This window comes from Myotis davidii, unplaced genomic scaffold (genome assembly GCF_000327345.1).
Source record: "Myotis davidii unplaced genomic scaffold, ASM32734v1 scaffold296, whole genome shotgun sequence".
NCBI lineage: Eukaryota > Metazoa > Chordata > Mammalia > Chiroptera > Vespertilionidae > Myotis > Myotis davidii.
The window spans coordinates 1,635,313-1,658,338 of NW_006288889.1; the positions used below are offsets into that span (position 1 = coordinate 1,635,313).

The following is a 23,026-nucleotide window of genomic DNA, read 5'->3' on the forward strand; positions in this document are numbered from 1 at the left end:
TCCATCTAAAATGCAATGCCTCAGATAAATATCAACCAAGCTCTACAAAGGTTCATTGGAAATACGTGTTCCACTTTGCAGTCTGGTTTCCCTCCATACCGTCTAACAGCCGTAGGCAAACTACAGCCCGCGGGCCCAGCTTGGGTGGGGCGGGGTCTCAGGGAATCAACAGGGCAGAGCAAGCAGCTATGGCTGATCCTCAGCCCTGCCCTAAGAGGCCTCACGTCTCAGTGTCTGGTAATCGCTGCAAGAGAAAGCCACCCTCAAGTTCCGAGTTCTGCCCGCTGCCAGACGGTCCAGTTCCTCCCCATATGAGTCTGGGTCCCCAGAGACTTCCCCGAACTGGAGTTCAGAGCAGATGGGAGCTTGTGACTCCCTCCCAATTCAAAAAGACAACTGTGTCCTCAGTTGCCAGCCCTTGCTGTGTGCACCTCCATACCTCTGCACTTTACTTCCACACCTCCTCTGAGTCTCAGCGTGCTTTTCTCTTTCCTTCTAGTTGTAGAATTTCCACTCAGCCAGCCTTTCTGTAGTTCTGGATGATGTCCGTTTTGTCTTTTAGTTGTATTTTTGAAGTTGTTGTGGGAGGCAGCAATTTCTGGTGTTTACCTATGCCGACATCTTGGTTCTCTTAATTAATGTCCTTTCAATGTGCATGAATCCATGCACCGGGCCACTAGTTTCACTATAAGAAAAGTACAACAGAATCTGTGGATCTGAAATCCCAGTCCTGACTCCATGGTTGGATCTCTAGTATCCGCTCTAATTTGTCCTGTGAAATACACACATGTGGTAAAAGGTAATGTATAAAGAAGGGCAAAGGAAGACAGTTTTCAATCTCAAAATAGAACAGAGCAATCCTATTTTTAAATCTGGTGTGCTAGGAATTGAGGATTAGTCATTTTCTGCACTGTGGTGGGTGCTTTTATACTGTTTAATTCTATCCTAACCCTTTCAATTTTATGAACAACTCAACTGCAAAATGACAACTACGGGGACCCTTTGCCAGTGTTAAAAATCAAACTCATTCACATTCACCTTCTTGAGGCAAAACTCAGCAGCTGGGAGTCAGGGCTCACCAGCAGACCACAAACAGCCTGTGCGTCGCAGTGGACATCTCTGGGTGGGTGACGGGCAAGGGAGGGATGCTTTAAACAAATGCAATGGTCACCTGTGTTAGGGAGCGTAGGAGCGTTACCAGCTTTTTAAACCTTTCCCAAGCAAGGGTGCAGTCTAGGGTGTAATTCTCCACAGGTGTGCTTTTTGAGCTGCTAGAAAACAACCAAGTAATGCATATATTTTAACCTAAACAAGTTCTAACAAGCCTTGAAAAACATAGGGTGGGCAGGGCCAAAACGTGGGTTGCAACTTGGACATCTGACTAATACCTGAGAGTTAGGCCCCCTTGGGGTTCATCCGAGCCTCTGTAGGGGTCCGAGACCCAAGAAGGAGCAGGTACCATGGCTGCACAAACAGAAGAAAAAGCAGCTCTTTCCTAACTTCCCATGCTGGGAACGCATTTGTAGCCACTCACCCTGGGCTGGACAAGCACCTCCGAAGGAACGCTGGTGCTCTCTCTGACATCAGGAGGCCTGGAGTGGCCACCATGGCCAGGCTGACACTCCCTGTGGTCACCCTCTCATCCCTGGGGGTGGCCGGCAGATGAACCCTGTGCCTTTCTGTTGGCACAGCCAGCCAGCTGGACTCGCAGCCCCAGATCCCCACATCCCAGAGGCCCAGGAAGCCCCCTGAGCTCATGAGCTGGCAAAAGAACAAAGAACAGAAGAACAAAGTAGGAATGTTGAAGGCACAATTTTAGAAGCTTTTTAAAGGCCTGAAATATGCTAAGTTGATAAAGCTGTGTGTGTGTGTGTGTGTGTGTGTGTGTGTGTTGAGGCAGGTAGGAATGAGGGCAAGGGTTACTTTCCTTGTATCCTGAGAGAAACACGACACTGTACAACTGATATCAGAATTTACATTAGACAGACTGGGGATTCATCTCTATGGAAAATGACAAACAAGTTTTCTTTGAAACATATTAAGCAGGGATTTTGCCTAGAGGTAGAGAATAAAAGTGAGTTCAGCAGAACTACTCCAGATGTCTCTCTCTCTCTCTCTCTCTCTCTCTCTCTCTCTCTCTCTCTCTCTTCCCCATTCTCCCCAGACAATAATAAAGCACTTTCTACTTTGGCCTCAGTTCCTCAGTGAGTTTCTAGGTCAGCAGTTATTCCAGGGTCCAAATCTCAATCTGGCTGCCAGCTACACAAGGCTGGAATCTTAGAGGGGTTGCTGGGGGTGGGGCCGTGAAGCGATGTTACCTACAGAGGGGAGCAGGGAGGCAGTGCGTTCTGGATTTCGTGAGGGGCCTTTGTCATATGGTGCACACTGCACAGAGTTATTTTCCTTTTTTTATTTTTTTATTCCTCGAGCTTTACATTTGTTTTAAAATCAAGCCTTGGTTTCTCCTTGGTTTAGGGCAGGTACTGCCTCAGCACTTTTTAGACTGATTCGCCATAACACCCACCCCATCCTAGCGAAAATGAGCTGTTGACAGCAGGACTCCCAGTCTTCTCCATGGCCACCTATGCAGGTGTCCAGTTTAAGGAGATCGTTAGTACCTTGGTCCCTGGCTCAGGACCATGTCCTCCCTGCCCCTGCTGGCATGAGGTAGGTGGTGGTGTAGATGGTGTTAGAGATCTCGGCACAGAAACTCTATACTAATGGGGCATAGGAGGGGAAATATGGGGAGGTAGGGAACGGTAGGGGCTTCGCTTGAGGCTAAATTTATTTTAGTTAGAATACATGCTGGTGGGTGTAAGGAAGCAAAGTCTCTAAATGTCCCTCAAATTCACCTCTTTACTACCAACCCTGGTTCCAGACCAGGTCTCTCTGTGCTCTTAGTGGTGTTTCCATTTCTTAACACAAAGTCTGGAAAAAAAAAGACAAACAAGATGGCAGCAGAGTAGGTGGAAGTTACACTCACCTCCTCCCAGGACCAAACTGGAATTACAACAACCAACCTGAATAACCAACTGAAGACCAGCTGAACAGAAGTCTTATAACCCAGGATTTACAGAAGCCACATTGAGACTGGTGGGCAGGGGAGAGAAGCCAAATGGACCACCCCACCCCTGTGTGCTGCGGCTGACAATCCAGCGGGAGATCTTAACTGCCCAGGTCTCTGGGGTCTGAGCCCCACACCGGGCTCCCCAGCCCAGAGCACCAGAGCTGGGAAAGGTGCCCACATAATATCTGGCTATGAAATCAGTGGGGTTTCTGTCTTCCAGGGAGAGATGGGAGTCTGCTAGAGACCCAGGCACCCTTTTAAAGGGCAAGCACACAAGAACTCATTTGTAGCCACTCACCCTGGGTTCTGGTGGAGGGAGAATGGAGCTGACTGAAGTCGAGTGAAAAGAGCCTGGGTTTTGTGCTCCAGAGAGAGAGCTGAAGGGACAGTCCCTAGATTCCCTGTGCTGAGTCCCTCTCCCACCCTGCAGATGCCATCTTTCTTGTATGGAGCACAGCCTGGGAGCTGCAAAAGCCCCACCCAATGGACTCCCTGTTCCACCACACTTTGGCACGCATGCCTTGTGAAGGAGTCAGCTGCCTGGGCCTGGCGTGTAGAGATCTGGGAACAATAAGGGGGTGCCAGTGACCGAGTTGTGTGACTTGGGGGTGGAGTCCATTCCCTCCATCTTCCCATGAGCCTGACTGGTGCCTCCCCTTCATGGGAGGTTAACTAGCCCTACCTTCCAGCTCCCAGCAGCCCCACCCTCCTGATTCTTAGCACCCCCCCCCGCCCCCCCTAAGCCAAGCGCAGGTTCTCCAGGAGTTCCAGGCAGAATCGGGGACAGCGTAAGTTGTGTGGCTGAACCTGACTGGCACCTCCACCTCAGGGGAGATCCACCAGCCCAGCCTCCAGATTCTCAGTGGCCTTGCCCTGCTGAGCTCAGGCTCTCTAGGAGGCCCAGCAGAATCCAGGTCAGACTGAATGGTGGGGCCCTAGGAGAGGAACCGTTTCCTCACCTGCCGACTGGTGCAGAGCCCTCCTTTCACAGGGCCCAGCTCAGTCTGTTTGGGCCTGATAGCCTCTGTTGGCCTCACCCTGACAATTCTCTGACACTCTCCCTCACCCGCCGCCACCATCATCACAAAGGTCTGCGGATACCGGGTGGGTGGCAGCTAGGCCTGGTGTATCCTGGAACTTCTGCTGAGTGGCCTCAGAACCAGCACTGTCACTGCGTTTGAACCTGTATTAGTCAGGTAAACACCTTCCACCCCTACCTGGTGACTCACTGGAACCTGCCTCTTATCACTCCAGTCCTGCCAGAGGCTCTCAGTGACAGACAAACAGGCAGCCAGCAGGTGAAGGCTGATCAGGGTGCCTTGGCCTTGTGCTGACCTGCCCCTGGGCTGTGCTGGTGGAAGCCAGCCCTGCTGCAGTGAGGTGCTACCCACGCACACCCAGGCCCAGCAGGGGCAGACACAAGCTGTGGTTCACTCCGTAGCTCCAAACAGGTCTCCCAGGGCCGGTCACAGGCAGCATTCGACATTGACTTGCACCAGCATCTCTGGGAGGCCCCGCAACAGACACTCCCAGTGGTGAGCTTCAGACATCCAAGCAAGATGCAATTAGCCCCCCAAGTGGCACATACATAGAGAGCACACCTGTAGAAGGTCAGAGTAACTTGTAACTTCCTTTTTTTTCTGGACCCTTCAGGGCACAACAAATGGAGCCATGGAGCAAACCACAAATTCCTTCATTGCCATTGTCATCCTGTTAATTAGTGACTGTTAACTATCCTGCAGCCGCCTAAGTAAAAGAAGCATGTGTCTATCATTTTACTTTGTATAAATTCCCAGAGGCCCCCCCACTTTGCTCTCTCCCGCCTCCTTAATCCATTACCAATGGATTTCATGAAACCGCCTTATGTCTTCTTCTTTGATTGTAATGTATAAAACAAGGTGAAAAATTGCCATTCTTGGGAGCATTACCCCAATACATGGAGATTTTGCTTCCTGGCAATTGTTGGCTCAAATAAACTCACGAAAATTATTTACAGGTTTGAATGTTTTTTACATTAACAGGCCTAGCTTATTAGTTTTTCCTTATGAATTGAAATTTTGGTGTCAAGTCTCAGAACTTTGTGCCTTTCCCTGTGTACCAAAGATTTCCCCATATATTTGTTTTCTAAACTTAAGTTCATTTGTGAGATTAAATTTTTTTTTACTTGTGGACAACTAGTCGTCCCAGCACCATTTTGTTGAGAAGCTAGTCTCGTTCCATTGAATTACTTTGGAATCTTTGTGAAACATCAGTTGAGCATATTTGAGTGGGTATATTCCCAGATTCTCTACTCTGCTCCATTAATGCGTGTCTCTATGCCTCCACCAAAACCACAGCTTGATTACTGTAGCTACACAGTGAGACTTCACGTCAGAAACGGTTTCTTCCCACTTAGTTCCTCTTTGTCAAGATTGATTGAGCTATTTAGGGCCTTGCCTTTCCACATACCTTTTATAATAAGCTTATCTATATCTAACAAACAACAAAAACACCTTGTTGAGATTTTTTCTTAAACATAATTGAAAGACAATTCACATATCATGCAATTCACCCATTTAAAGAGTGCAATTCAATGTTTTCTTAGTGTATTCCGAGGGTTGTGCAACTGTGCAGAGAAGAGATGATGGAGCAGTGCTGAGATGTGCAGACCGGCCTTGGCTGGCCTCTGGGAACTCAGTTCCCACAATGTTCCCTGGTAAGAGAGGTTCACTGCTCCTAGAGTGCTTGTGCAAACAGTGTAGTCATTTATGCTGAATAACCTGCTTTCTTCGGGGGAATCTATAGTTTTGGCTCATGCTAGGACTAATGTGACCGGCTCCCAATAAAAACTTTAAAAGTGGATCTAATGGGCTTCCCTGAGCAGAAACCTCACACTTCTGTTGCTGCACTTTTGCTGCTGGGGCTGGTGGTGCTGTGTGGCCCTCGAGGAAGCCGGAGGGCATGGGCAGCCTGCACGCGGATTCTTCCAGGCTCTATGTTTTCTCCCCTTATGATCCAACCGTGTCCCCTTACACATCTCGTTAGGACATGTCAGTTGTGGGTCTGCAGCTATTATTTTAGTCTCCCTGGCTTCTCTGGTGCCTCTGGGGCTCCTTGCTGATGCTGCCTGAGGGACTAGAGGACTGTCCACTCTGTCAGGGAGGGCCCCTCTGCTGGTGCCCTTCTGCTGCCTTTGGCTGGGGTGGGGACACATGAAGGTCCTGGGACCGGGTTACTTAGTGTAGCTGGGCCTCACTGGACAGATTAGCTGACACTCGGGATCTCTGGGGAAAGGGGGCATCTCAGACCCAGCAAGGAAGAGGAGTGCTTCTCCTGGCGGTTTATTTTGACCAAGTCCCCACTGAATGCCCTCGCTGAGCGTGTTGAAGGAAGAATGAATCTACCAGGGATGCCTTCTCCTGCTGGGCCAGGGATGGGAGCCACTGGGCCTGGGTGGGCAGGGTGGTTCCAGGATGCCACTGTACTGGTTGTGCCATCCTGTGCCAAACAGCTCCGTTTCTTGTACAGCCTTTCAGAGTTTTCCTTTGGTTGTCTTTTGTATTGTTTCCAGGGTTTAGATTTGTACATAGCAGGGAGGAGCAGAAAGAAGTGGGTCTATGTCATCATGTCACAAACATAAGTCACCACCATTTTAGTTTAATTCATCATATTTAAATTTATTAAGCACCATCATATAAGTAAGCATTCCACTCACTGCTAACACTGATTTATAATATATGTATGGTCTGATTTCAGAAGTTTCTGAGGCAGTTTGAATTAAGTACAGGGAACAAAATGGCGTAGACTCACTGTTCCTTGCTCCTGCCCTCTGATACAAATAAACGCCTCGGAGACCATGATAAAAGGGCTCTGAACACTGGAAACAAGAAGGTGGACTGATGAGGGAACACAGAACTAGAGTGACAGTATGGTGAGTTCCTGGGTTTTCTTCTTCTCTCCCATATATGTCTGCACTGGGCACTGCACAAACCTTTATTCCAGAACTGTTGACAGGCATAGACATAAATCCCAAGGAAAGTCTGCACTCTATGGCCAAAGGACTAGGAAAGGGAAGCCCAGTGGAGACCTAGAGGGGCTACAACCCTTGCTTCACAACCAGGCCATGGGGCTGGCAACCTGATCTGCCCACAGTGGCAGCTTCAAAATCCTGATGGGCTGACCCACCTTTCCCCAATTGCACACCTGGGGCACTAACAGTTGGGCTGGTCTACCCACATGGAAGCCACTGGCCAACTCAATGCCCAAGCTACACTTGGAACACAGAAAGGCAGGCATTCTACTCACAGGGGCAATGCCAGCAGAACCTGGTATCTCCCTGCCCTACACCAGTGGCATAAGGGGCCCAGGTCCAGCTTCTCTGGCTCCCCCCACTCCCTGAAGAAGGTGGCCCAAGCAATGGGTTCAGTCCCTGCAGGTAGCACCAGTAAGGAACGGGTCAGAAGTCTCAGCAGTGCCAAAACAAGGAACCAGACCAAAATAGCAGTCAAGGGCCTGGAAAACAAAACTGCCATTGGCACAACAGCCCACAAAAGTACATCAGAGCCTATATACTAAATCTAAATAAAGTGGCTGCCTGCTAAAATTGATTTAAATAGGATTGAAAGTATCCTAACATCATAACCCAAATGCCCAGCATACAACAGAAAATAACAAGATTCTAAGATGGTGTTGGATTCGGTGGAAGCTACACTGACCTTCTGCCAGGACCAAACTGGAATTACAGGTATAACATGGAAAATTCATCCTGAATAACCAGCTGAAGACCAGCTGGAGAGAAGCCTTATAACCGAGGCCTTACAGAGGAGGCCACACTGAGGCTGTAGGAAGGCGGAAGTACCAGAGGCTGGCGGGGTTCCCCCAGGCAGGAGCTGAATTTCCAGTGGGCTATCTCAGCTCTTGGGGGTTCCCCCTGATACGTCTTGGGTCTAAATCCCAAACCAGGCTCGCTAGCCCAGAGCAGCAGAACTGGGAAAGGTGCCCACATAACATCTGGCCGTGAAAAGCAGGTGGGTTTCTTATCACCAGGGAGAGACAGCTGGAAATGTAAGCACACTATACTTTCCGTCCGGAAGACCAAACAGACTGTGCGCTTAACGTGTTAAAGGGCCAACACAGAAAATTTTGTTTGCAGTCACTGACTTGGCAGAGAGAGGGCAGAGTGTACTAGAGCTGTGTGAAGAAAGCCCGGGGTTGATGGCTCTGGGGAGAGAGCTGAGAGGACCCCTCCCTGCCTGGATCCCTGTGCTGAGTCATTCCGCCATATTGCAGAAGCCATCTTTCCCAGGCAGAGCTTTCCCATTCATGTAGCATTAGCCTGGTGGGAAAACAATAGCTCCACTTATTGGTATACCTCTTGCCCCACCCTGTGAATCTGATGCCTTGCTGAGGGCTACAGCTAGAGGCTCATTAATGGTGCTGGGAAAACTGGATAGCCTCACACAAAAGGAGGAAACTGGGTCACTATCTTACACCAGCCACATAAATTAATTCAACATGTTTTAAGACTTAAATATAAGACCTGAACACATGAAAGTCCTAGAAGAAAATATAGGCAGTAAGCTCCTTGATACTGGTCATGACAATGATTTTTTGGATTTAACATCAAAAGCATAGGCTACAAAATAAAAAATAAAGAAGTGGAACAACATCAAACTAAAAAGCTTCTGCATAGCAAAGGAAACCATCAATATAATAAAAAGGCAAAACTACTGAATGGGAGAAAACAGTTGCAATTCATATGTAAGGGATTAATATCCAAAATATAAAAAGAACTTATACATCTCAATAACCAAATAAATAAATAACAGAACATCTCAATAGAATTTTTCCAAAGAAGACATATGGATAAGAACAAGCACATGAAAGGATGTTCGACATCACTTATCATCTGGAAAATGCGAATCTAAACCACAGTGAAAGATCATTTCATACCTGCTAGAGTGGCTATTAAAACACAAGAGAGAACAAATACTGGCAAAGATGTGGAGAAAATGGAACTCTCCCGCACTGCTGGTGGGAATATGAACTGGTGCAGCCACCATGAAAAACAGTCTGGAACTTCCTCAAAAATTAAAAATAGAACTATCATAGGATCCAACAATTCCACTGCTGGGTATTTACACATAAGGAATGAAAAAAACTTAAAAAACATATGCACTCTGTGTTCATTGCAGCAATATTTACATTAGCCATTCTAGTAACTAAGTGTACAGCAGCAGATGAATGGATAAAGAAATTGTGGCACATATGATAGGGGCAGATACAGAATGTTGGGGAACCAGTTGAAATTGTAAGAAATATTAATCATGCTCTGTTAACCGTGATTGTGTTGTTCTGATTAAAGAAGGTGCACTCTAAGCTGGCTGGCAGTTACACACAGGACCTGGGAGCTCACCTGGAAATGCAGCCCATCCTCCCCATTTCGAGCTGCTAATCAGGGAAAGATTAGCAACCTGTTGAGCCAGAAACCAGAGCTGCCAGCCCTTTGAAGACCCCAGCCCTTGCATATCACTAAGCCCTCTGAAGAACCCAGCCCTTTTGCATATCTGTAGACTGCACATTTGCCCCTTTGCCTATTTCCCCACGTAATCCTTGTCCTTCTACCCCATATAAGCAGCTGGCTTATGGGAGGCAGAGCAGATGTCTGTGGATGAGCTGCTGCTCTCCCACGAAGCCGGCAGGATTGGAATAAACGCTCATATAGGATTCGACCCTGTCTCTGCTGAATTGGCTCAAGTAGTGACAGGCAGCATGGACCCATTGACTGTCCGGTTACACATATATACCATGAAATATTAGTTAGCCATTAAAAAGAATGAGATATTGTCATTTGCAACAACATGGATGGACCTTGAGGGCATCATGCTAAGTGAAAGAAGTCAGACAGCTTCCTGATAGTAGAGGCAGGCAGTTTGTTTGAGTCTCTGCTCTTATTCATGTGTAGTATCGCATATTTTGTCTGCCTTTTTGAGAGGATTATATCTGTCAGTAAGAAATCTCAATGGGCTCTCTTTGCCAGGGCTGTTGCACAGCCTTCTGGCTGGTCACCCACCTCCTCTCCCAGCCCTGTCCCAGCAGACTGGCCTGGAGACCTCCATCTCAGGCCCTAGTCAGATGGCATCACTCCCCAGCATGCATCTCCCAGGCTCCCATCACACTCCAAATGGCGTCCCTTCTCCTTCCTCAGACTTGCAGGCTCCCTGCCTATGTTTTCACATTCCTTTCCTCCTATCCTCCTGCTCACTCCCTGCCCCACCTCAGCAGGCCTTGCTGCTCTTTAAACTTACCCGGCCTCGGGCTCTTTGCACTTGCTCTCTCCTTTGCCTAGAATGGGCTCCCCCAGACCTCACCTGGCTAGCTCCTTGTTTCACTTTTTCTGCTCAGAAGGCATCATCTCAGGGAAGCCTTCCCAGGACTCCATTTAATTTGTTCAGACCAATCTCCATATCGCTTCTTTTTTATTGCCTTTTCCTTCACTAAAACTGACAGAAGGGGTGGCCTTGTTGATCTGGTTTACTGCTTCATCACCAGTAGCCAGAACAGGGCCTGATTTATTGTAGGAGTTCAATGCCCTGGAGCCCTCCTGCAGTCCCTCCCTGGCCCCGATCATGCACCGGTGGGGTCCCTTGGCCTGGCCTGCACCCTCTTGCAATCCAGGACCCCTCGGGGGATGTCGGAGAGCTGGTTTCAGCCAGATCCCCGTAAGCCAGGTCGAGGGATCCCACCGATGCACGAACTGTGCACTGGGCCTCTAGTATATAATAAAATAGAAGACATTTTCATTAGTATAGTTTATAGATTAACAACAGAATATCACTTATTATGTTTCTGCCTTCTAAAATAGATATTCAGTATTTCTTAAAATGTGGAATTGGTAAGGAAGTTACCTTTAAATCTTGATACTTTAAAAAATTTTCTTAATTGGCCAAGACTTTAGACTTTATCAATTATCAAATACATGCTGAGCACAGAGTACTTGTAAAGTGTTTGCTGCTGGGCTTATCTCATGAATAAGCCAATGTCACCTGTGTCCTCATCTTTGTCGGCCCACCTCTTTCTCTCGAAGGATAAAGCCTATTTTCCCACAGAGGCCAGTTCCAGCCCATTTCTGTGACATCAACCCAGAGGCCTCGGGATGCTGATGGCCTCCCCCTTGCTGAGTGGCAGCCTTGTCAATTGCTTTACTCTGGTGACTGTGTGTGCAGGGCGACGCACACCGTCTGCTGGCCCTCTGGCCGATGGGTGCTCGGAGACAAACACGAAGAGCTGCTTCTAGGCCCAGCCTTCCAGGAGTGTACGGGTCAGCCAGGGAGAGAATACATTGCACAAGCTGTCACTGAAATAAACCTCTCACTTCCCCAACTTCTCTATTTTGGTTTATGTAATTTTCCCATCTCTGTGACTGAGGGATGAATAAGAGATGGAAGAGGAAGAGCTGGTTGGAAGCAGACACAGTGACTCTTTGAGGCTGAGGGGGAGGTTTTTGTGGGACAGGCTGGGCTGAGCCATCTGTTTCCTTCTATTGACACAGACTCAACCAATGAAGACCCTGCGTCAAGAGCTCTTTCCGACCTGCCTCCTTTTGGTTCAGGCGCTCATCTGAATAAATGGAGAGCCGCCAGCCCTCACTTTCCCCTTCTCAGTCTGGCCTTCTTACACCTGAACTCGGACTTCTCAGTTCCTCAACAACCATTTCAGTGCCCACGCTGTACTTCCAGCAACATCAGGGGTAGGAACAAGTAAAACTCTGTGGTTCCTGCCCTGGTGGAGGTTCCCATGGTGACACCACCCATTTCTCCAAGGAAGTCTCAAAGGCTTCCAGACCCCTGGCCCCTCGCCTGGCATTCAAGGCCCTCTGAACTCACCTGCCGGGCTTAGCCTGTGTTGCAGCTCCCTCCACACACTCCCACACAGCAGGACACCGCTGCCTTCTCAGTCCCTCGTCCTGCTCACACTCCTCCCTAAGTGTGGACACCCTCTGCATCCCTGCCCTCTCTCCCCTCCACCCTCCCACCTGTCAACATTCTAAACTGCCCTTTACAGCTTAGCTCAAAGAATGACTCACATAGGCCCTTCATGGCCCCCTGCCCAGGACGTCTGCTCTGTGAGTTCTCAGGACCTTTTGTATACTTCTATACCCATCACATTGCAGTTGGTATCAAGTTCAATGTGTGTCGATCGCTGCTCTTAAGCGACCAGGGAGAAGGGCCCATGTCTTATCTATGTTGGTGGCTCCATCTCAGCAGCTGCTCACACATAGGCACCTTCTACAAAAGGTGCCCATGTACTTTGTTATAATTTATTGCCCAAACTAGAACCCTCTTGAGAGTGAAGGTGGCGCCCCTAATTAATTGTGCTGGGCTGCAAGTAAAGCTAAGCATGTCCCTAGCCACTGGGCTACATGTGGTGTATTTCTGCCAAATGAAGGTTCAGGGGATGGTTTCTGAATTACGTGGCCATGCTTACAGTGTAGTCAGCCAGTGGACAGCGTGAAAAGGTGAAGGAGGGCGCCTTTCCTAGAGCTGGTACTGCTGGGGTGGTTCACTGAGCAGGGGGCCCCTGAGGTATGTCTGGGGTGAAGGAACAGGATTCAGGAAGGTCCAATTAGACAGAGGAAGAAGGAATGACATCATGGAAGGATAGGATGATGGAAGCAAAGACAGAACCACATTTGATCTATCAGAGAAAGATTTTATGGCTGAAACTGATGGCTTCTATTGATAAGAAATAGGCACCATGCTGGGGAGTGGAGTGGGAAGAAACAGAGCGCTAGCACCAGCTGTGTGTATAGAGGGGTGTGGTCTTTACAGCAGGAGGTCAAAGTGGCAAGTGACTGTGCATATCTGAGCAGAAAAAAAGACAAAGAAAATGTAGCATTTCAGGGAGATTATTCTTATGGTAATGTGTAGAGAGAGGTGAGGTCGAGGAGAGAGATTACATGGGATTCATGGAAATAACATCAATGTAAGATGACAGGAATTTAAAGGAAATATCAGTAACCAAAATGAGTAAGTCAGAACTGAAAAGGTAGAATTGATAGCACTTTGTGACCCAAGGGAGCTGGCCTAGTTTTGGGGTAACACTTTGTACAATCTACCTGTTGATACCGTAGACTGAGATAAGCAAGCAAGAAGCAGAGCTGATTTGGACGGAGATGATAAATTTAGATTTTTACACACTAAGTACGAGGCACCGGTGTGCCATCTGAATGGAAGTGTCCAACAGATAGCGAGAGAGGAATGCCCAGGGGGCGGGAGGGTCAGGGCCAGGAAGAATCATTTAGAGGAGGAGCCATCCATGGGAGCGAGCAATAGGTGAGCGATAACAAATGATGAGATGTCTTGTGGCCAATCAGGAGGAAAAGCCATTGCTTATCAAGGGTTGGATCTGGGGGAAACACCTGCACTTAATGGGGAAGAGAGAGACAAGGAGACCTAGAGAGGGACCAGGATTTGGTGATTGAGATATGGATTAAGATGGAAAATATCTAAGGAAGTGAATTTCTCTGGCACGTTCTATTACTAGACACTGAATTTCTGCCCATGTCAAAGGCCTGTTGATGTGATGCAAGTCTTTCCATCCTGAAAGAGAATGAATGGCAGAAAAGCCAACAGCCAGTTAGGTTCAACAACAGTAGGACTGGTTCTAATATTAATAAGGCTGTGACTGACAAACAAAATACTTAAAGGATAGAAACTAACCTGTAATACCTTTTTTCATCCAGAAAGTAGCAATACTGGCCATAAAAGAAAGAACTTTTCTTGATACAGATTCCATCATCATTATACCTAAAGAATAAAGGTTGTCTTTAAAGATTATGTCAAACCACCGACATGTTTTATAGAACACACAAAACAGACTCGGGGTTCTTCCCAGGAGTTGTCATTGACCCCGTTATTAGGGAAAGCTGATAGACTCAGCCTGTCCACTCTGGTAGGCAGACAATTTCATACCATTTCAAACGCATCAGCTTTGCAGCGGCTCGTGAATGTTCTAGCCTGCCGTTCCGACTTAGGGTCTCTGGTCTTCGGGACACACCAGGGAAAGCCTCCCGCGCTGCGGGCCCTTAACCCCTTTGAAGCGAAGTGAACCCACCAAGGCGCCCCTCCGCGGCTGGGCCGGGCTCTCAGCCGGCCCGCGAGGACGCTGCCTCTCTCTGCAGCCCGGGCTGCTCTGCGGAGCCCCGAGCCTGCAGCCACGCGTCCAGGCTTAGAGCAGCGGAACACAATTTTCTCAAATGAACTATTGCTCAGTGTTGTTTGGCAAACTCTTCCACCGTCTCCCACTCCTGGCAGGCCCCTTTCCTAACTTGGCTTCCATTTCTTCCCACTGATTTCCTGGTCTTTACTGATTTTTCTTAATTAAAAAAACCTGTAAAATAATAATAATTGAGTGACAATGATAACAACATGTAACACTGTAACACTGTAATTTCTTGTGGTGTTAAAAATATAGCGTGGATACCTAGTTTCCTACATATAATTCAAATAGGCTAATTAGATGAATACTTGGAAATTTAGCTCAATCGGTAATGAAAACAGCTCTGTTATTCTATGTGTGTAATTATTTGAATATTTCAACAATTGGACATTTACATATCCAAACATTTGAGGTTTAAGACACAAAGATATATTGTGATTTTTGTGTCTGAACAAAATTCCTCAAAAATTGACATTGATATTTGGTTCTAGCATTACCTGTTATTTTAGGCACTAGGATTTCCATTTGAATTATGGGAACTCTCTGATAAGAGTTGATATTTATAGTTTGTTTAGTTTTACACTATTTTGGTCACTTATTTTGTGACACCCCTCCCAAATGTTTGTTTTAAACATTTAAAATAAAACAAAATTGATAACCCTTCCTGGCACTTCCTCTCGTGCCCAGCCTCTGGGGGCCAAGACCAGGAACAACCACGCGCATGAGCTGAAAGAATGAGCCAGATTAAAGTCTTAATTCCAAAATTTGGAAATAAAACTTCCGATTTCTCCTCTCACACTGTTTGAATTATATTTCCTCTTTACAATGATAAAGAAAATATATGTAAATAAAATTTGAAAAAAGATGAGAAGTATAAAGAAGAAAACATAACACTTAGAGGAAACCACCATTTAAACCTCAGTGCAGCCCCTTCCAGTCTTTTATCAAAGTCTCAGTCCATGTACGTATTCTATGGGTGTAACATGAGGTCACTGACATCACACAGTAGCATGTCTGCGGGCTTGCTTTCCACTGTCTTCCCTGCACGTTGGACCATAAACACTTCCCTTCATCATTACGATTTCTCTGAAGCCAGGAATTTTGACAGCTGTGTTCTCATCCATCATGTGAGTGTCCCATCATTTTACTGTTTTCCTCTTTTTCCAATGTGATCGTCATTTTCACATTTTGTTATTCATTTGTTTCTCTAATTTGCTCCTTGCACAGGTTTTGTTAGCAAAAGCTATTAGAATGCTGAAAAGCATAGCTGCTTCTGACTGAACTTCTCATCCCCTGTCACCATTTTAATGCACATTGTTAAATAGTGCTGATATTATGTTCAGGGTCAATAAACATTAAAAAAAATAGAAGCCTGTTCCATTTTCCTACTGATGAGAGGCCACAGCACGCATGCTGTCCAAGTGCATGTCAGTTGAAAGGGAAAACCCTGTCGCGTGTGACACTGCAAACACCGAGCTTGGAGGCACAGTGTCCCAACAGTCAAGTAATGATTTCTGCTATTTTCCCACAGTCCCCTCCATAATCACTAAGCCTCCACCTCCGTTGGTTTCTGCTGCATCCCTCTTTCTGTTTTCCTTAGCTTTTGAGCAGCAGGACTTGACAGTGCCATGAAACACCCCTCCTGCCCACTCCAGGCCCCACGGCTCCCACAGGGAGCCAGCCACACCTGGTGTGAGGCGGCAAATGCAGGAACAGCGAAGGCAAGTCTCACACAATTAAACATCAAGGTCATGAGCCAAATTGACAGGTTCCTTCAGGGAAGAAGAACCAAAATGTACAGAAGAAAAATAAATGATAAGAGAGAAAAGAAAAAGTCAGTGAAGTCTAAATGCAGAATTAAAAGCCAGAAATTCTTCCTTTCAACAACAGATTCTGAAATTTCATCTCCTCTTAAGAAAATCACTTAAAACCTTCCTGGTATTCCTAGGTTTAAGATAGTAGGTATCTAATGGGATTATTATAAAGTACGCAGCAGGCTTAGGGTCAAGGCCCTGGGAAGTAATCTGGTGTTTTTGGAGGGAGAAGCAGAAGTAAATTGTCTAGCTGTTTGGCAGTGTGACAACCTGCACAGTTTCTTTTATTGAGTAATTCCAACCCCAGGGTAGCCTATGATTTCATTTTATGATCAGGTACATCACAGTTAAAAGTTTAAAACCAACTGAGATGATTATTTTCCAAAAATGTAATAAGTAAAAAATGTATTTATCTAGAGAGAGAGAGAACTCACATAAATCGATAGGAAAACCACCAATAGAAAGTGGTCTGGTGATATTTTGTATACACACAATACACATGTGACCAAAACACACTTGAAAGTGACTACCTTCCCTAATCACCCAGTAAATGCAAGTTGAGACAGCTAAATGCAGTTCTTATCCAACAAATGTCCTAGGTTAATAATATTATGGATTTGGGTAAGAATATCAAGAACTAGCATGAGGGGTGTGAATTGGTTTCAATTGCCTAGAGCAGTGATGGCAAACCTTTTGAGCTCGGTGTGCCAGCATTTTGAAAAACCCTAAGTTAACTTTGGTGCTGTGTCACATATAGAATTTTTTTTGTATTTGCAACTATAGTAAAACAAAATGTATATTTTTGATATTTATTTTAAATATTTAAATGCCATTTAACAAAGAAAAATCAACCAAAAAAATGAGTTCGCGTGTCACCTCTGACACGTGTGTCATAGGTTCGCCATCACTGGTCTAGAGTCTCACCTAGGGCAATGACTAGATGCAGATGAAATTAATGTTACTTATAATAGAGAAAAATTATAAACAACCTAAATTTCCAATAAAGGCAATGGCTAGATGAATATCCAAATAATATTTTTAGCCATTATACAATGTGCATTGAAAAGTATTTTAATGTGAAAGTGTTTATGATAGTCTAGGTATAAATGGGCATAATAATAACAGCGTAATATGCTAATTAGACTGGACGAAGCCTTGGGGGCGGGGCTGAGGCAGAGGCAGCCGCCATGGCTGTGGGGCGAGCCCCTTGCATGAATTTCGTGAATCAGACCTCTAGTATAACTACAAGAGTGAACATTTCTTGGATGCTTCCTATGCATCAAGATTATTCAATTCTTTTTATATGTGCTTTCTTATTAATTTCTTAAAAGCATCTCATGATGTAGGGACTGCTAACATTATGAATATTCTCATTATACAAATGACAAAGTTGAGGCACAAAAAATTAAATAACTTGCCCAGGATTAGTCTGATTCTAGGCTTAGTGGTGTCAAAAAGTGTGCCATATTGCACTCTGTCTGTCTGTCTGTCAACCCACCTTTCTCTGCTCACCCATTTGTCTGTACATCCATCCATATATCAATCTTTCAATCCACCCATCTACATAGTATCTCTACAGCAGGATGAGGCATGAAGACAACAGACAGCAAAGTTGACTGAGACACACACGGTGGGGGGGGGGGGGCTCCCAACCTCAAGCATTTAGCTAATATTTGGCTTTAAAACTTTGAAAAGGCCTCAACTCAAATCATCCACAAGTAGGAAGAGAGAAGAGGAAGTGTGAGGGTTTTCTTACGGCAAGACCATCCTCTTTCCTTTGAAGAGGGTGTGGCCTGGCCTAGAGCAGGGCATGCACAGATCCACCAGAGGCCTGTTGTGAGGCTTTACAATTGGTGTCTGACTGTGGCACAGGAGCCCACGTGGATGAGAGACGGGCTGGTTGGTGGCCTTGGTGGACAAGCAGAGGAGAGTGGCTACTGCCCTGGTTTCAGCCGGCACACCCATAGTCTGCTAAAGTTAAGAATGGCTGAGGAGTTTCCCTGACCGGAAGTTGGCCACGAGAGAGAAAGAGCTGACGTGTGGGAGAACCCAGACTCTGCCTAACCAGGGCCCCAGATGGGCAGTTGGGCTGCAGAAAGAGTCAGTCACCGGGACAAGGGACGCATAGGAGAACATTACCATGGGCTACTCAGAAGAAGCCGCCAAAGGAACAGGAGACAAGAGCCTGCCTGGCACCCAGAGCAGGAAGCTGTGCAGTAGGAACTTTCCAGCCACTTTTACCTCCCCCTCCTGGGTCTAACCAACCCCCAGTGAGGTGGGGGGAGCAGGGTGAGGGAGGGAAAAAGAAGCTCACAACGCGTTCTCTGCTGGCAAGAAACCATACCGGAGGAGATGGAAAAAGATTCCACCTTAAACCCAGTTCAGAATGTGAAACGACATTCTAAGCAACAGACTGACACTGGTAAATTAGTGACAACAGGCCTTTGTGTCACCAAGGATTTCTGGAGAGGTCACACAGCTTGCTCAGATGCTTATTCAGGGCAAAGGAAGGACCAGTCCCTGAGCAGGTCCAAAGGGACACGGACACAAAGTCACTGTGATTTCTCCCTGGTTCCTGCTGGTCACGTGTGTGCGTGTGCGCATGTGTGCATGAGCATGCACATGAACCACACACAGGGCTGTATCTCTGGATGTGAGGCCATAGTCGGTATTTATTTTCTTCTTTTTACACACTTTCCTCTAATTCCCACATTTTCTCTAAAGGGAATATATTATTACTTTTACAATCAGAAAAACATGAGTAAATGTTGTTTTAAAAGGAAGCCAGTGTTATGGAAATCCCCTCATCCATGTGAGATTATCACTTGGACCAGGAAGGAGGGTCCCCTTCATGTGCCCAGGATAGCCAAAGGGAGGAGCAGCATTCCAACATCTGCACAGAACTGCTGTGGCATCTGGAATTGACCCCATTCCCAGGGGGCGGGGAGGAAGTGAGAATTGGGTATTGTGTTGTTTCTTCTGTAAACATGCTTTGGGACCATATCCTTTCCCTTCTCTGTTTAGTCACAGATTAGGCAGCACAGGGCCCCTTCTCAATCCAGCTTCGCTGGCCTGGCCCATTCTTCAGGCAAATTCCCAATGAGGCTGCAAGTTGGTGTCTTGGGAATGGACTCTAAGGGAGTATTAAGATGAAAATGCTAATGAAGTGCCCATTGTCATACACACACTAGAGCAGTGGTCGGCAAACTCATTAGTCAACAGAGCCAAATATCAACAGTACAACAACTGAAATTTCTTTTGAGAGCCAAATTTTTAAAACTTAAACTATATAGGCGGGTACATTGTTATTAACTTAATTAGGGTACTCCTAAGGCTTAGGAAAAGCCACACTCAAGGGGCCAAAGAGCCGCATGTGGCTCGTGAGCTGCAGTTTGCCAACCACTGCTAGAGTCTCTTTTTAACTCTTTATTTGGAATACTCTGCAGTGGGACTGAGACAACATCTAAGAAAATCTAAAACAGATTTTGAAAAACAGACTTCAGTTTCTTAGAAAAGGCCGAGGGACCCCACCGGTGCATGAATCCATGCACCAGGCCTCTAGTATGCATATAAGATCTTTGGTTAATCTGTTCCCACCCTTCCCCTTCCCCTTCCCTCTGAGATTCATCGGTCTGTTCCATGTTTCCATGCCTGTGCATTGACTATCTGCCCCCTGGTGGTTAGTGTGTGTCATAGCTACTGGTTGAACAGTTGAATGGTCGAATGGTCGCTTAGGCTTTTATGTATATAGATAATTAAGGCTTTCATTTGGGATGAGCATATAGCCACATAGACTGCTGAGTGGAATTAGGTATAAAAACCATTTTCTTTTTAAAGAATGTTTACAACTGACATTTTAAAACATCATTTTGTGTATTTGCTCTCTTGTATCTGAAAAGTCCAGTCTCCCTAGCTCCCAGCATCTTCCCTTTGATGCACTAAACCCTTACAAGGGGAAAGAAATCTTAATTTATCAAGTAGAGTTTCAATGCTTTGTGTCACATTTGATGCACTCAAAGATGTTTCTCCCTCTGCCAGAGAACATATCTCTTTTAACTGATCAGTGAGTTACTTGGCCCACTTCAAGCTAATTGGCCTGGAGAGCATCCAGTTAACCTGATCTCACCTTCTGAAAGGGCGCCAATGTGCTGTATCCTTGTACAAAACAATTTCTGGTTGGGGGTGCTTAATTTTACCCAATCCTTACCATTATCCAGTTTCTGTGGGTGTACCAGATGCCTTCAGACAATAGACATATTTTACAATAAAGCTAATAAGTGCAATGCATTCAGCTGAGAATGTAGAAAATAGTAAGCATTCTCCTGGACAGAGCATTGCAAAGGACAGATTTACAATTTATAGCATTGCAATGGAACTGTATGTTCCATTTTCACCTGGAGGAGCCCCTAAGATCATTGGGCTCTTAACCAATAGCTATGGAGGCTTTCAAACTGTGCTAGAGCAAAACAATCTCATTGGAGAGATTCCAAATGGCTGTCACGTGTTAAGGTTTTCCTGGGTCTAGATTCATCTCCGAGCGTCTGGCTCCTGCTCTAGGTGAAATGGGTGGGAACACCACATCTGCAGGTATGTGTGGACTGGAAAACCCGGCTCCACGCAGAGCACATCTCTGCCATTTCTTGGGTCTGAAACCCAGGATTTGGAACCTCAGCCTCGGGAGACATGCCCTTCCTGCGGAGGAAGCTTCCCACGCCCACAGGCTTCCTTTTCTCTTTTTGCACAGGTCACACGAAAGGCTGCCACATGTGGTGTAACAAACAGTATTTTTAAAAGTATTTTAAAGCAGCATTTACTAAAACAGTACAAAATCATTTTTTACTTCATTAAAAATTACTAATGTGAGCATTGTTACTTAATATGCTTAAAATACCTGATCTTAAATTCAGCTTTTATACTTGATTTTAATGGAAGCTATACTCAGAAAAAAGTCACAAAAATACATAAATCCAAATGAAAGAACAAACAGCCTGATCTGCAGGGGAGCTCTGAAAATGCGGGGAACAGAAGAGAGCAGCCTCCACTCATCCCAGGGTTCCTGGAAATTGTCACTTGTAGAGTCGCACGTTTGAACTCTTTTGTCCCATTAAAAGGGAGACTTTTCTGGAAGTGATAGAAAACTAAACAAAACCAAAATGAAATGTGATTTCTCCTTTTCTGCAAAGAAAGAGTAGGAATTGTGTCATCTTATTAGAGCTGTCACATAACCTCTAAAAGCACTTGTCCAAATAATGACAGTGTGCAAACTCAGACCCTAATTCAGTTAATGTTTCAAGAGAATGGGCAAAGGCACACTAAAGCAGTTAACTTTGGATTTATGTAAATACCATTTTAAAGGTTTGTATGAGTATGGAGGCATCTTTTAAAAGCAGGGTGTTTGTTTTTTAATGTTTTTATTGATTTTTTTGGAGAAAGAGGAAAGGAGAGGGATAGAGAGATAGAAACATGGATGAGAGAGAAACATCATTGATTGGCTGCCTCCTGCATGCCGCCCCCCCCAGGGGATTGAGCCTGCAACTGGGCATGTGCCCTGACCAGGAAGCTAACCAGTGACCTCTTGCTTCCTGGATCAACACTCAACCACTGAGCTACACTGGCCAGGCAAAAGCAGTTTTTAAATAGTAGCTTTTGGCGCAGTTCATATTCTTTTTTGGTAAAAACATACTCAAACTGATGCTTGTTCCCCACTGTTCTGAGGGTATTATCTCATGATGTCATTCCTACCATGAAATGAATTTCACTAAAGCATCCCCAAACCAAATACGTGTTTGACACAGTTTCTGAAAGCAGCTAAAGGACGATTGTGGGCCCTTTTCTGCTGATTAGTAGTTGGAGTTCCCAGGCAGAGAGAGGCAACGAACATCTGTCTGTATGCTTCATAACGAATGTCTGTCTGAATGCTTTGTGGCAGAACAAAAGCAGATACATCCCAATAGATGCCTAAAGATACATGTTTTATGAAAAGAATCACGTCTTCATCTAGGTCAGGACCACTAATATTAAAGCCCTAAAGAGCCAGTCTAAGGCCAACAGCTGTCCAGGTTGTCTTTTTCAAATATAATTCTCATATTTCATCACTGTGCATAGCCTAGGTGCTTCCCAGTGCCTCACACCCACATCTACGTGCAGCTAAGCAATCCAGCTCGTAATTCTTCCACTTGCCTCAGATAGTTCCCTGGCCAGACCACTCAACGTGGCAACACTTTTTAGAACCTTGTAGAAGAAGCAGGAGAGCCAAAAGAAACTGAGGTAAGACGCCACAGAGCCCAGGTGGGGAGAGCTGGAGAGGGTAGATGCCTGATCACCTTCAAGCTCCCAAGTGGCTTGGTGGTCCCTCCATATGGAGAGTGGCTACAGCATTTGGACAGGTTCAAGCCTCAGACTAATGAGAGGGTATGGTCCTCTCAGGCAAAGCCACATGCAAGTCCCAGCTTGGAGGGCAAAGCCCTCCCAGCACAATTATAGCCAAAGGCTATGGTTGTAAGTTTGACCTTATGGTCCAAACCTGTGGTCCCAGGTGGCTAAGTGATAGGTTGTGGGAAGGGTTGCTAAAACAAAGCTTGATAGAGTTCAGGTGCATGTAATTGAGTAGATTCAAAACCCGGGAGAACATTGTAAACATCTTGACCACGCCCTTATTTTGCCTCGTGGAATCTGGCTATAAAATAAAGACTAGGCTTGCAGGCTGTGGCACTGTCTCTCCATCCGAAAGCAGTGTCCTACCCAGCCCAAGCTTTGTTCTCTTGTCTGTCTTCTTTAATCCTTCATCACCCCCCTCAGGTTCATCCCTGGCCGTGCTGAGCGCAGCAAACCTCCAGAGGTTGAGTTCTGTGGGATTCCTCCATGTTCTCCAGCAAACTACCTTTCCACTTGAGCTAGTTTGAGCAGATTTCCTTTTCTTATAACAAATAAGTGTGTTTCTAATACT

General features: G+C 46.0%; 1 protein-coding gene across 1 annotated transcript in view; it reads right to left on the bottom strand.

The window, feature by feature from the left end:
- The window catches only part of RFX8 (RFX family member 8, lacking RFX DNA binding domain), a gene marked incomplete at its 5' end in the record, with an annotated part of 51,726 nt that extends 36,728 nt beyond the window's left edge, over positions 1-14,998 (bottom strand). Inside the window, 2 exons of the mRNA XM_006761121.2 lie at positions 13,768-13,857; positions 14,934-14,998. Coding sequence (XP_006761184.1) covers positions 13,768-13,857; positions 14,934-14,998 — 155 coding nt within the window. The remainder of the gene's footprint in view (positions 1-13,767; positions 13,858-14,933) is intronic.
- Positions 14,999-23,026: the final 8,028 nt, after the last annotated feature.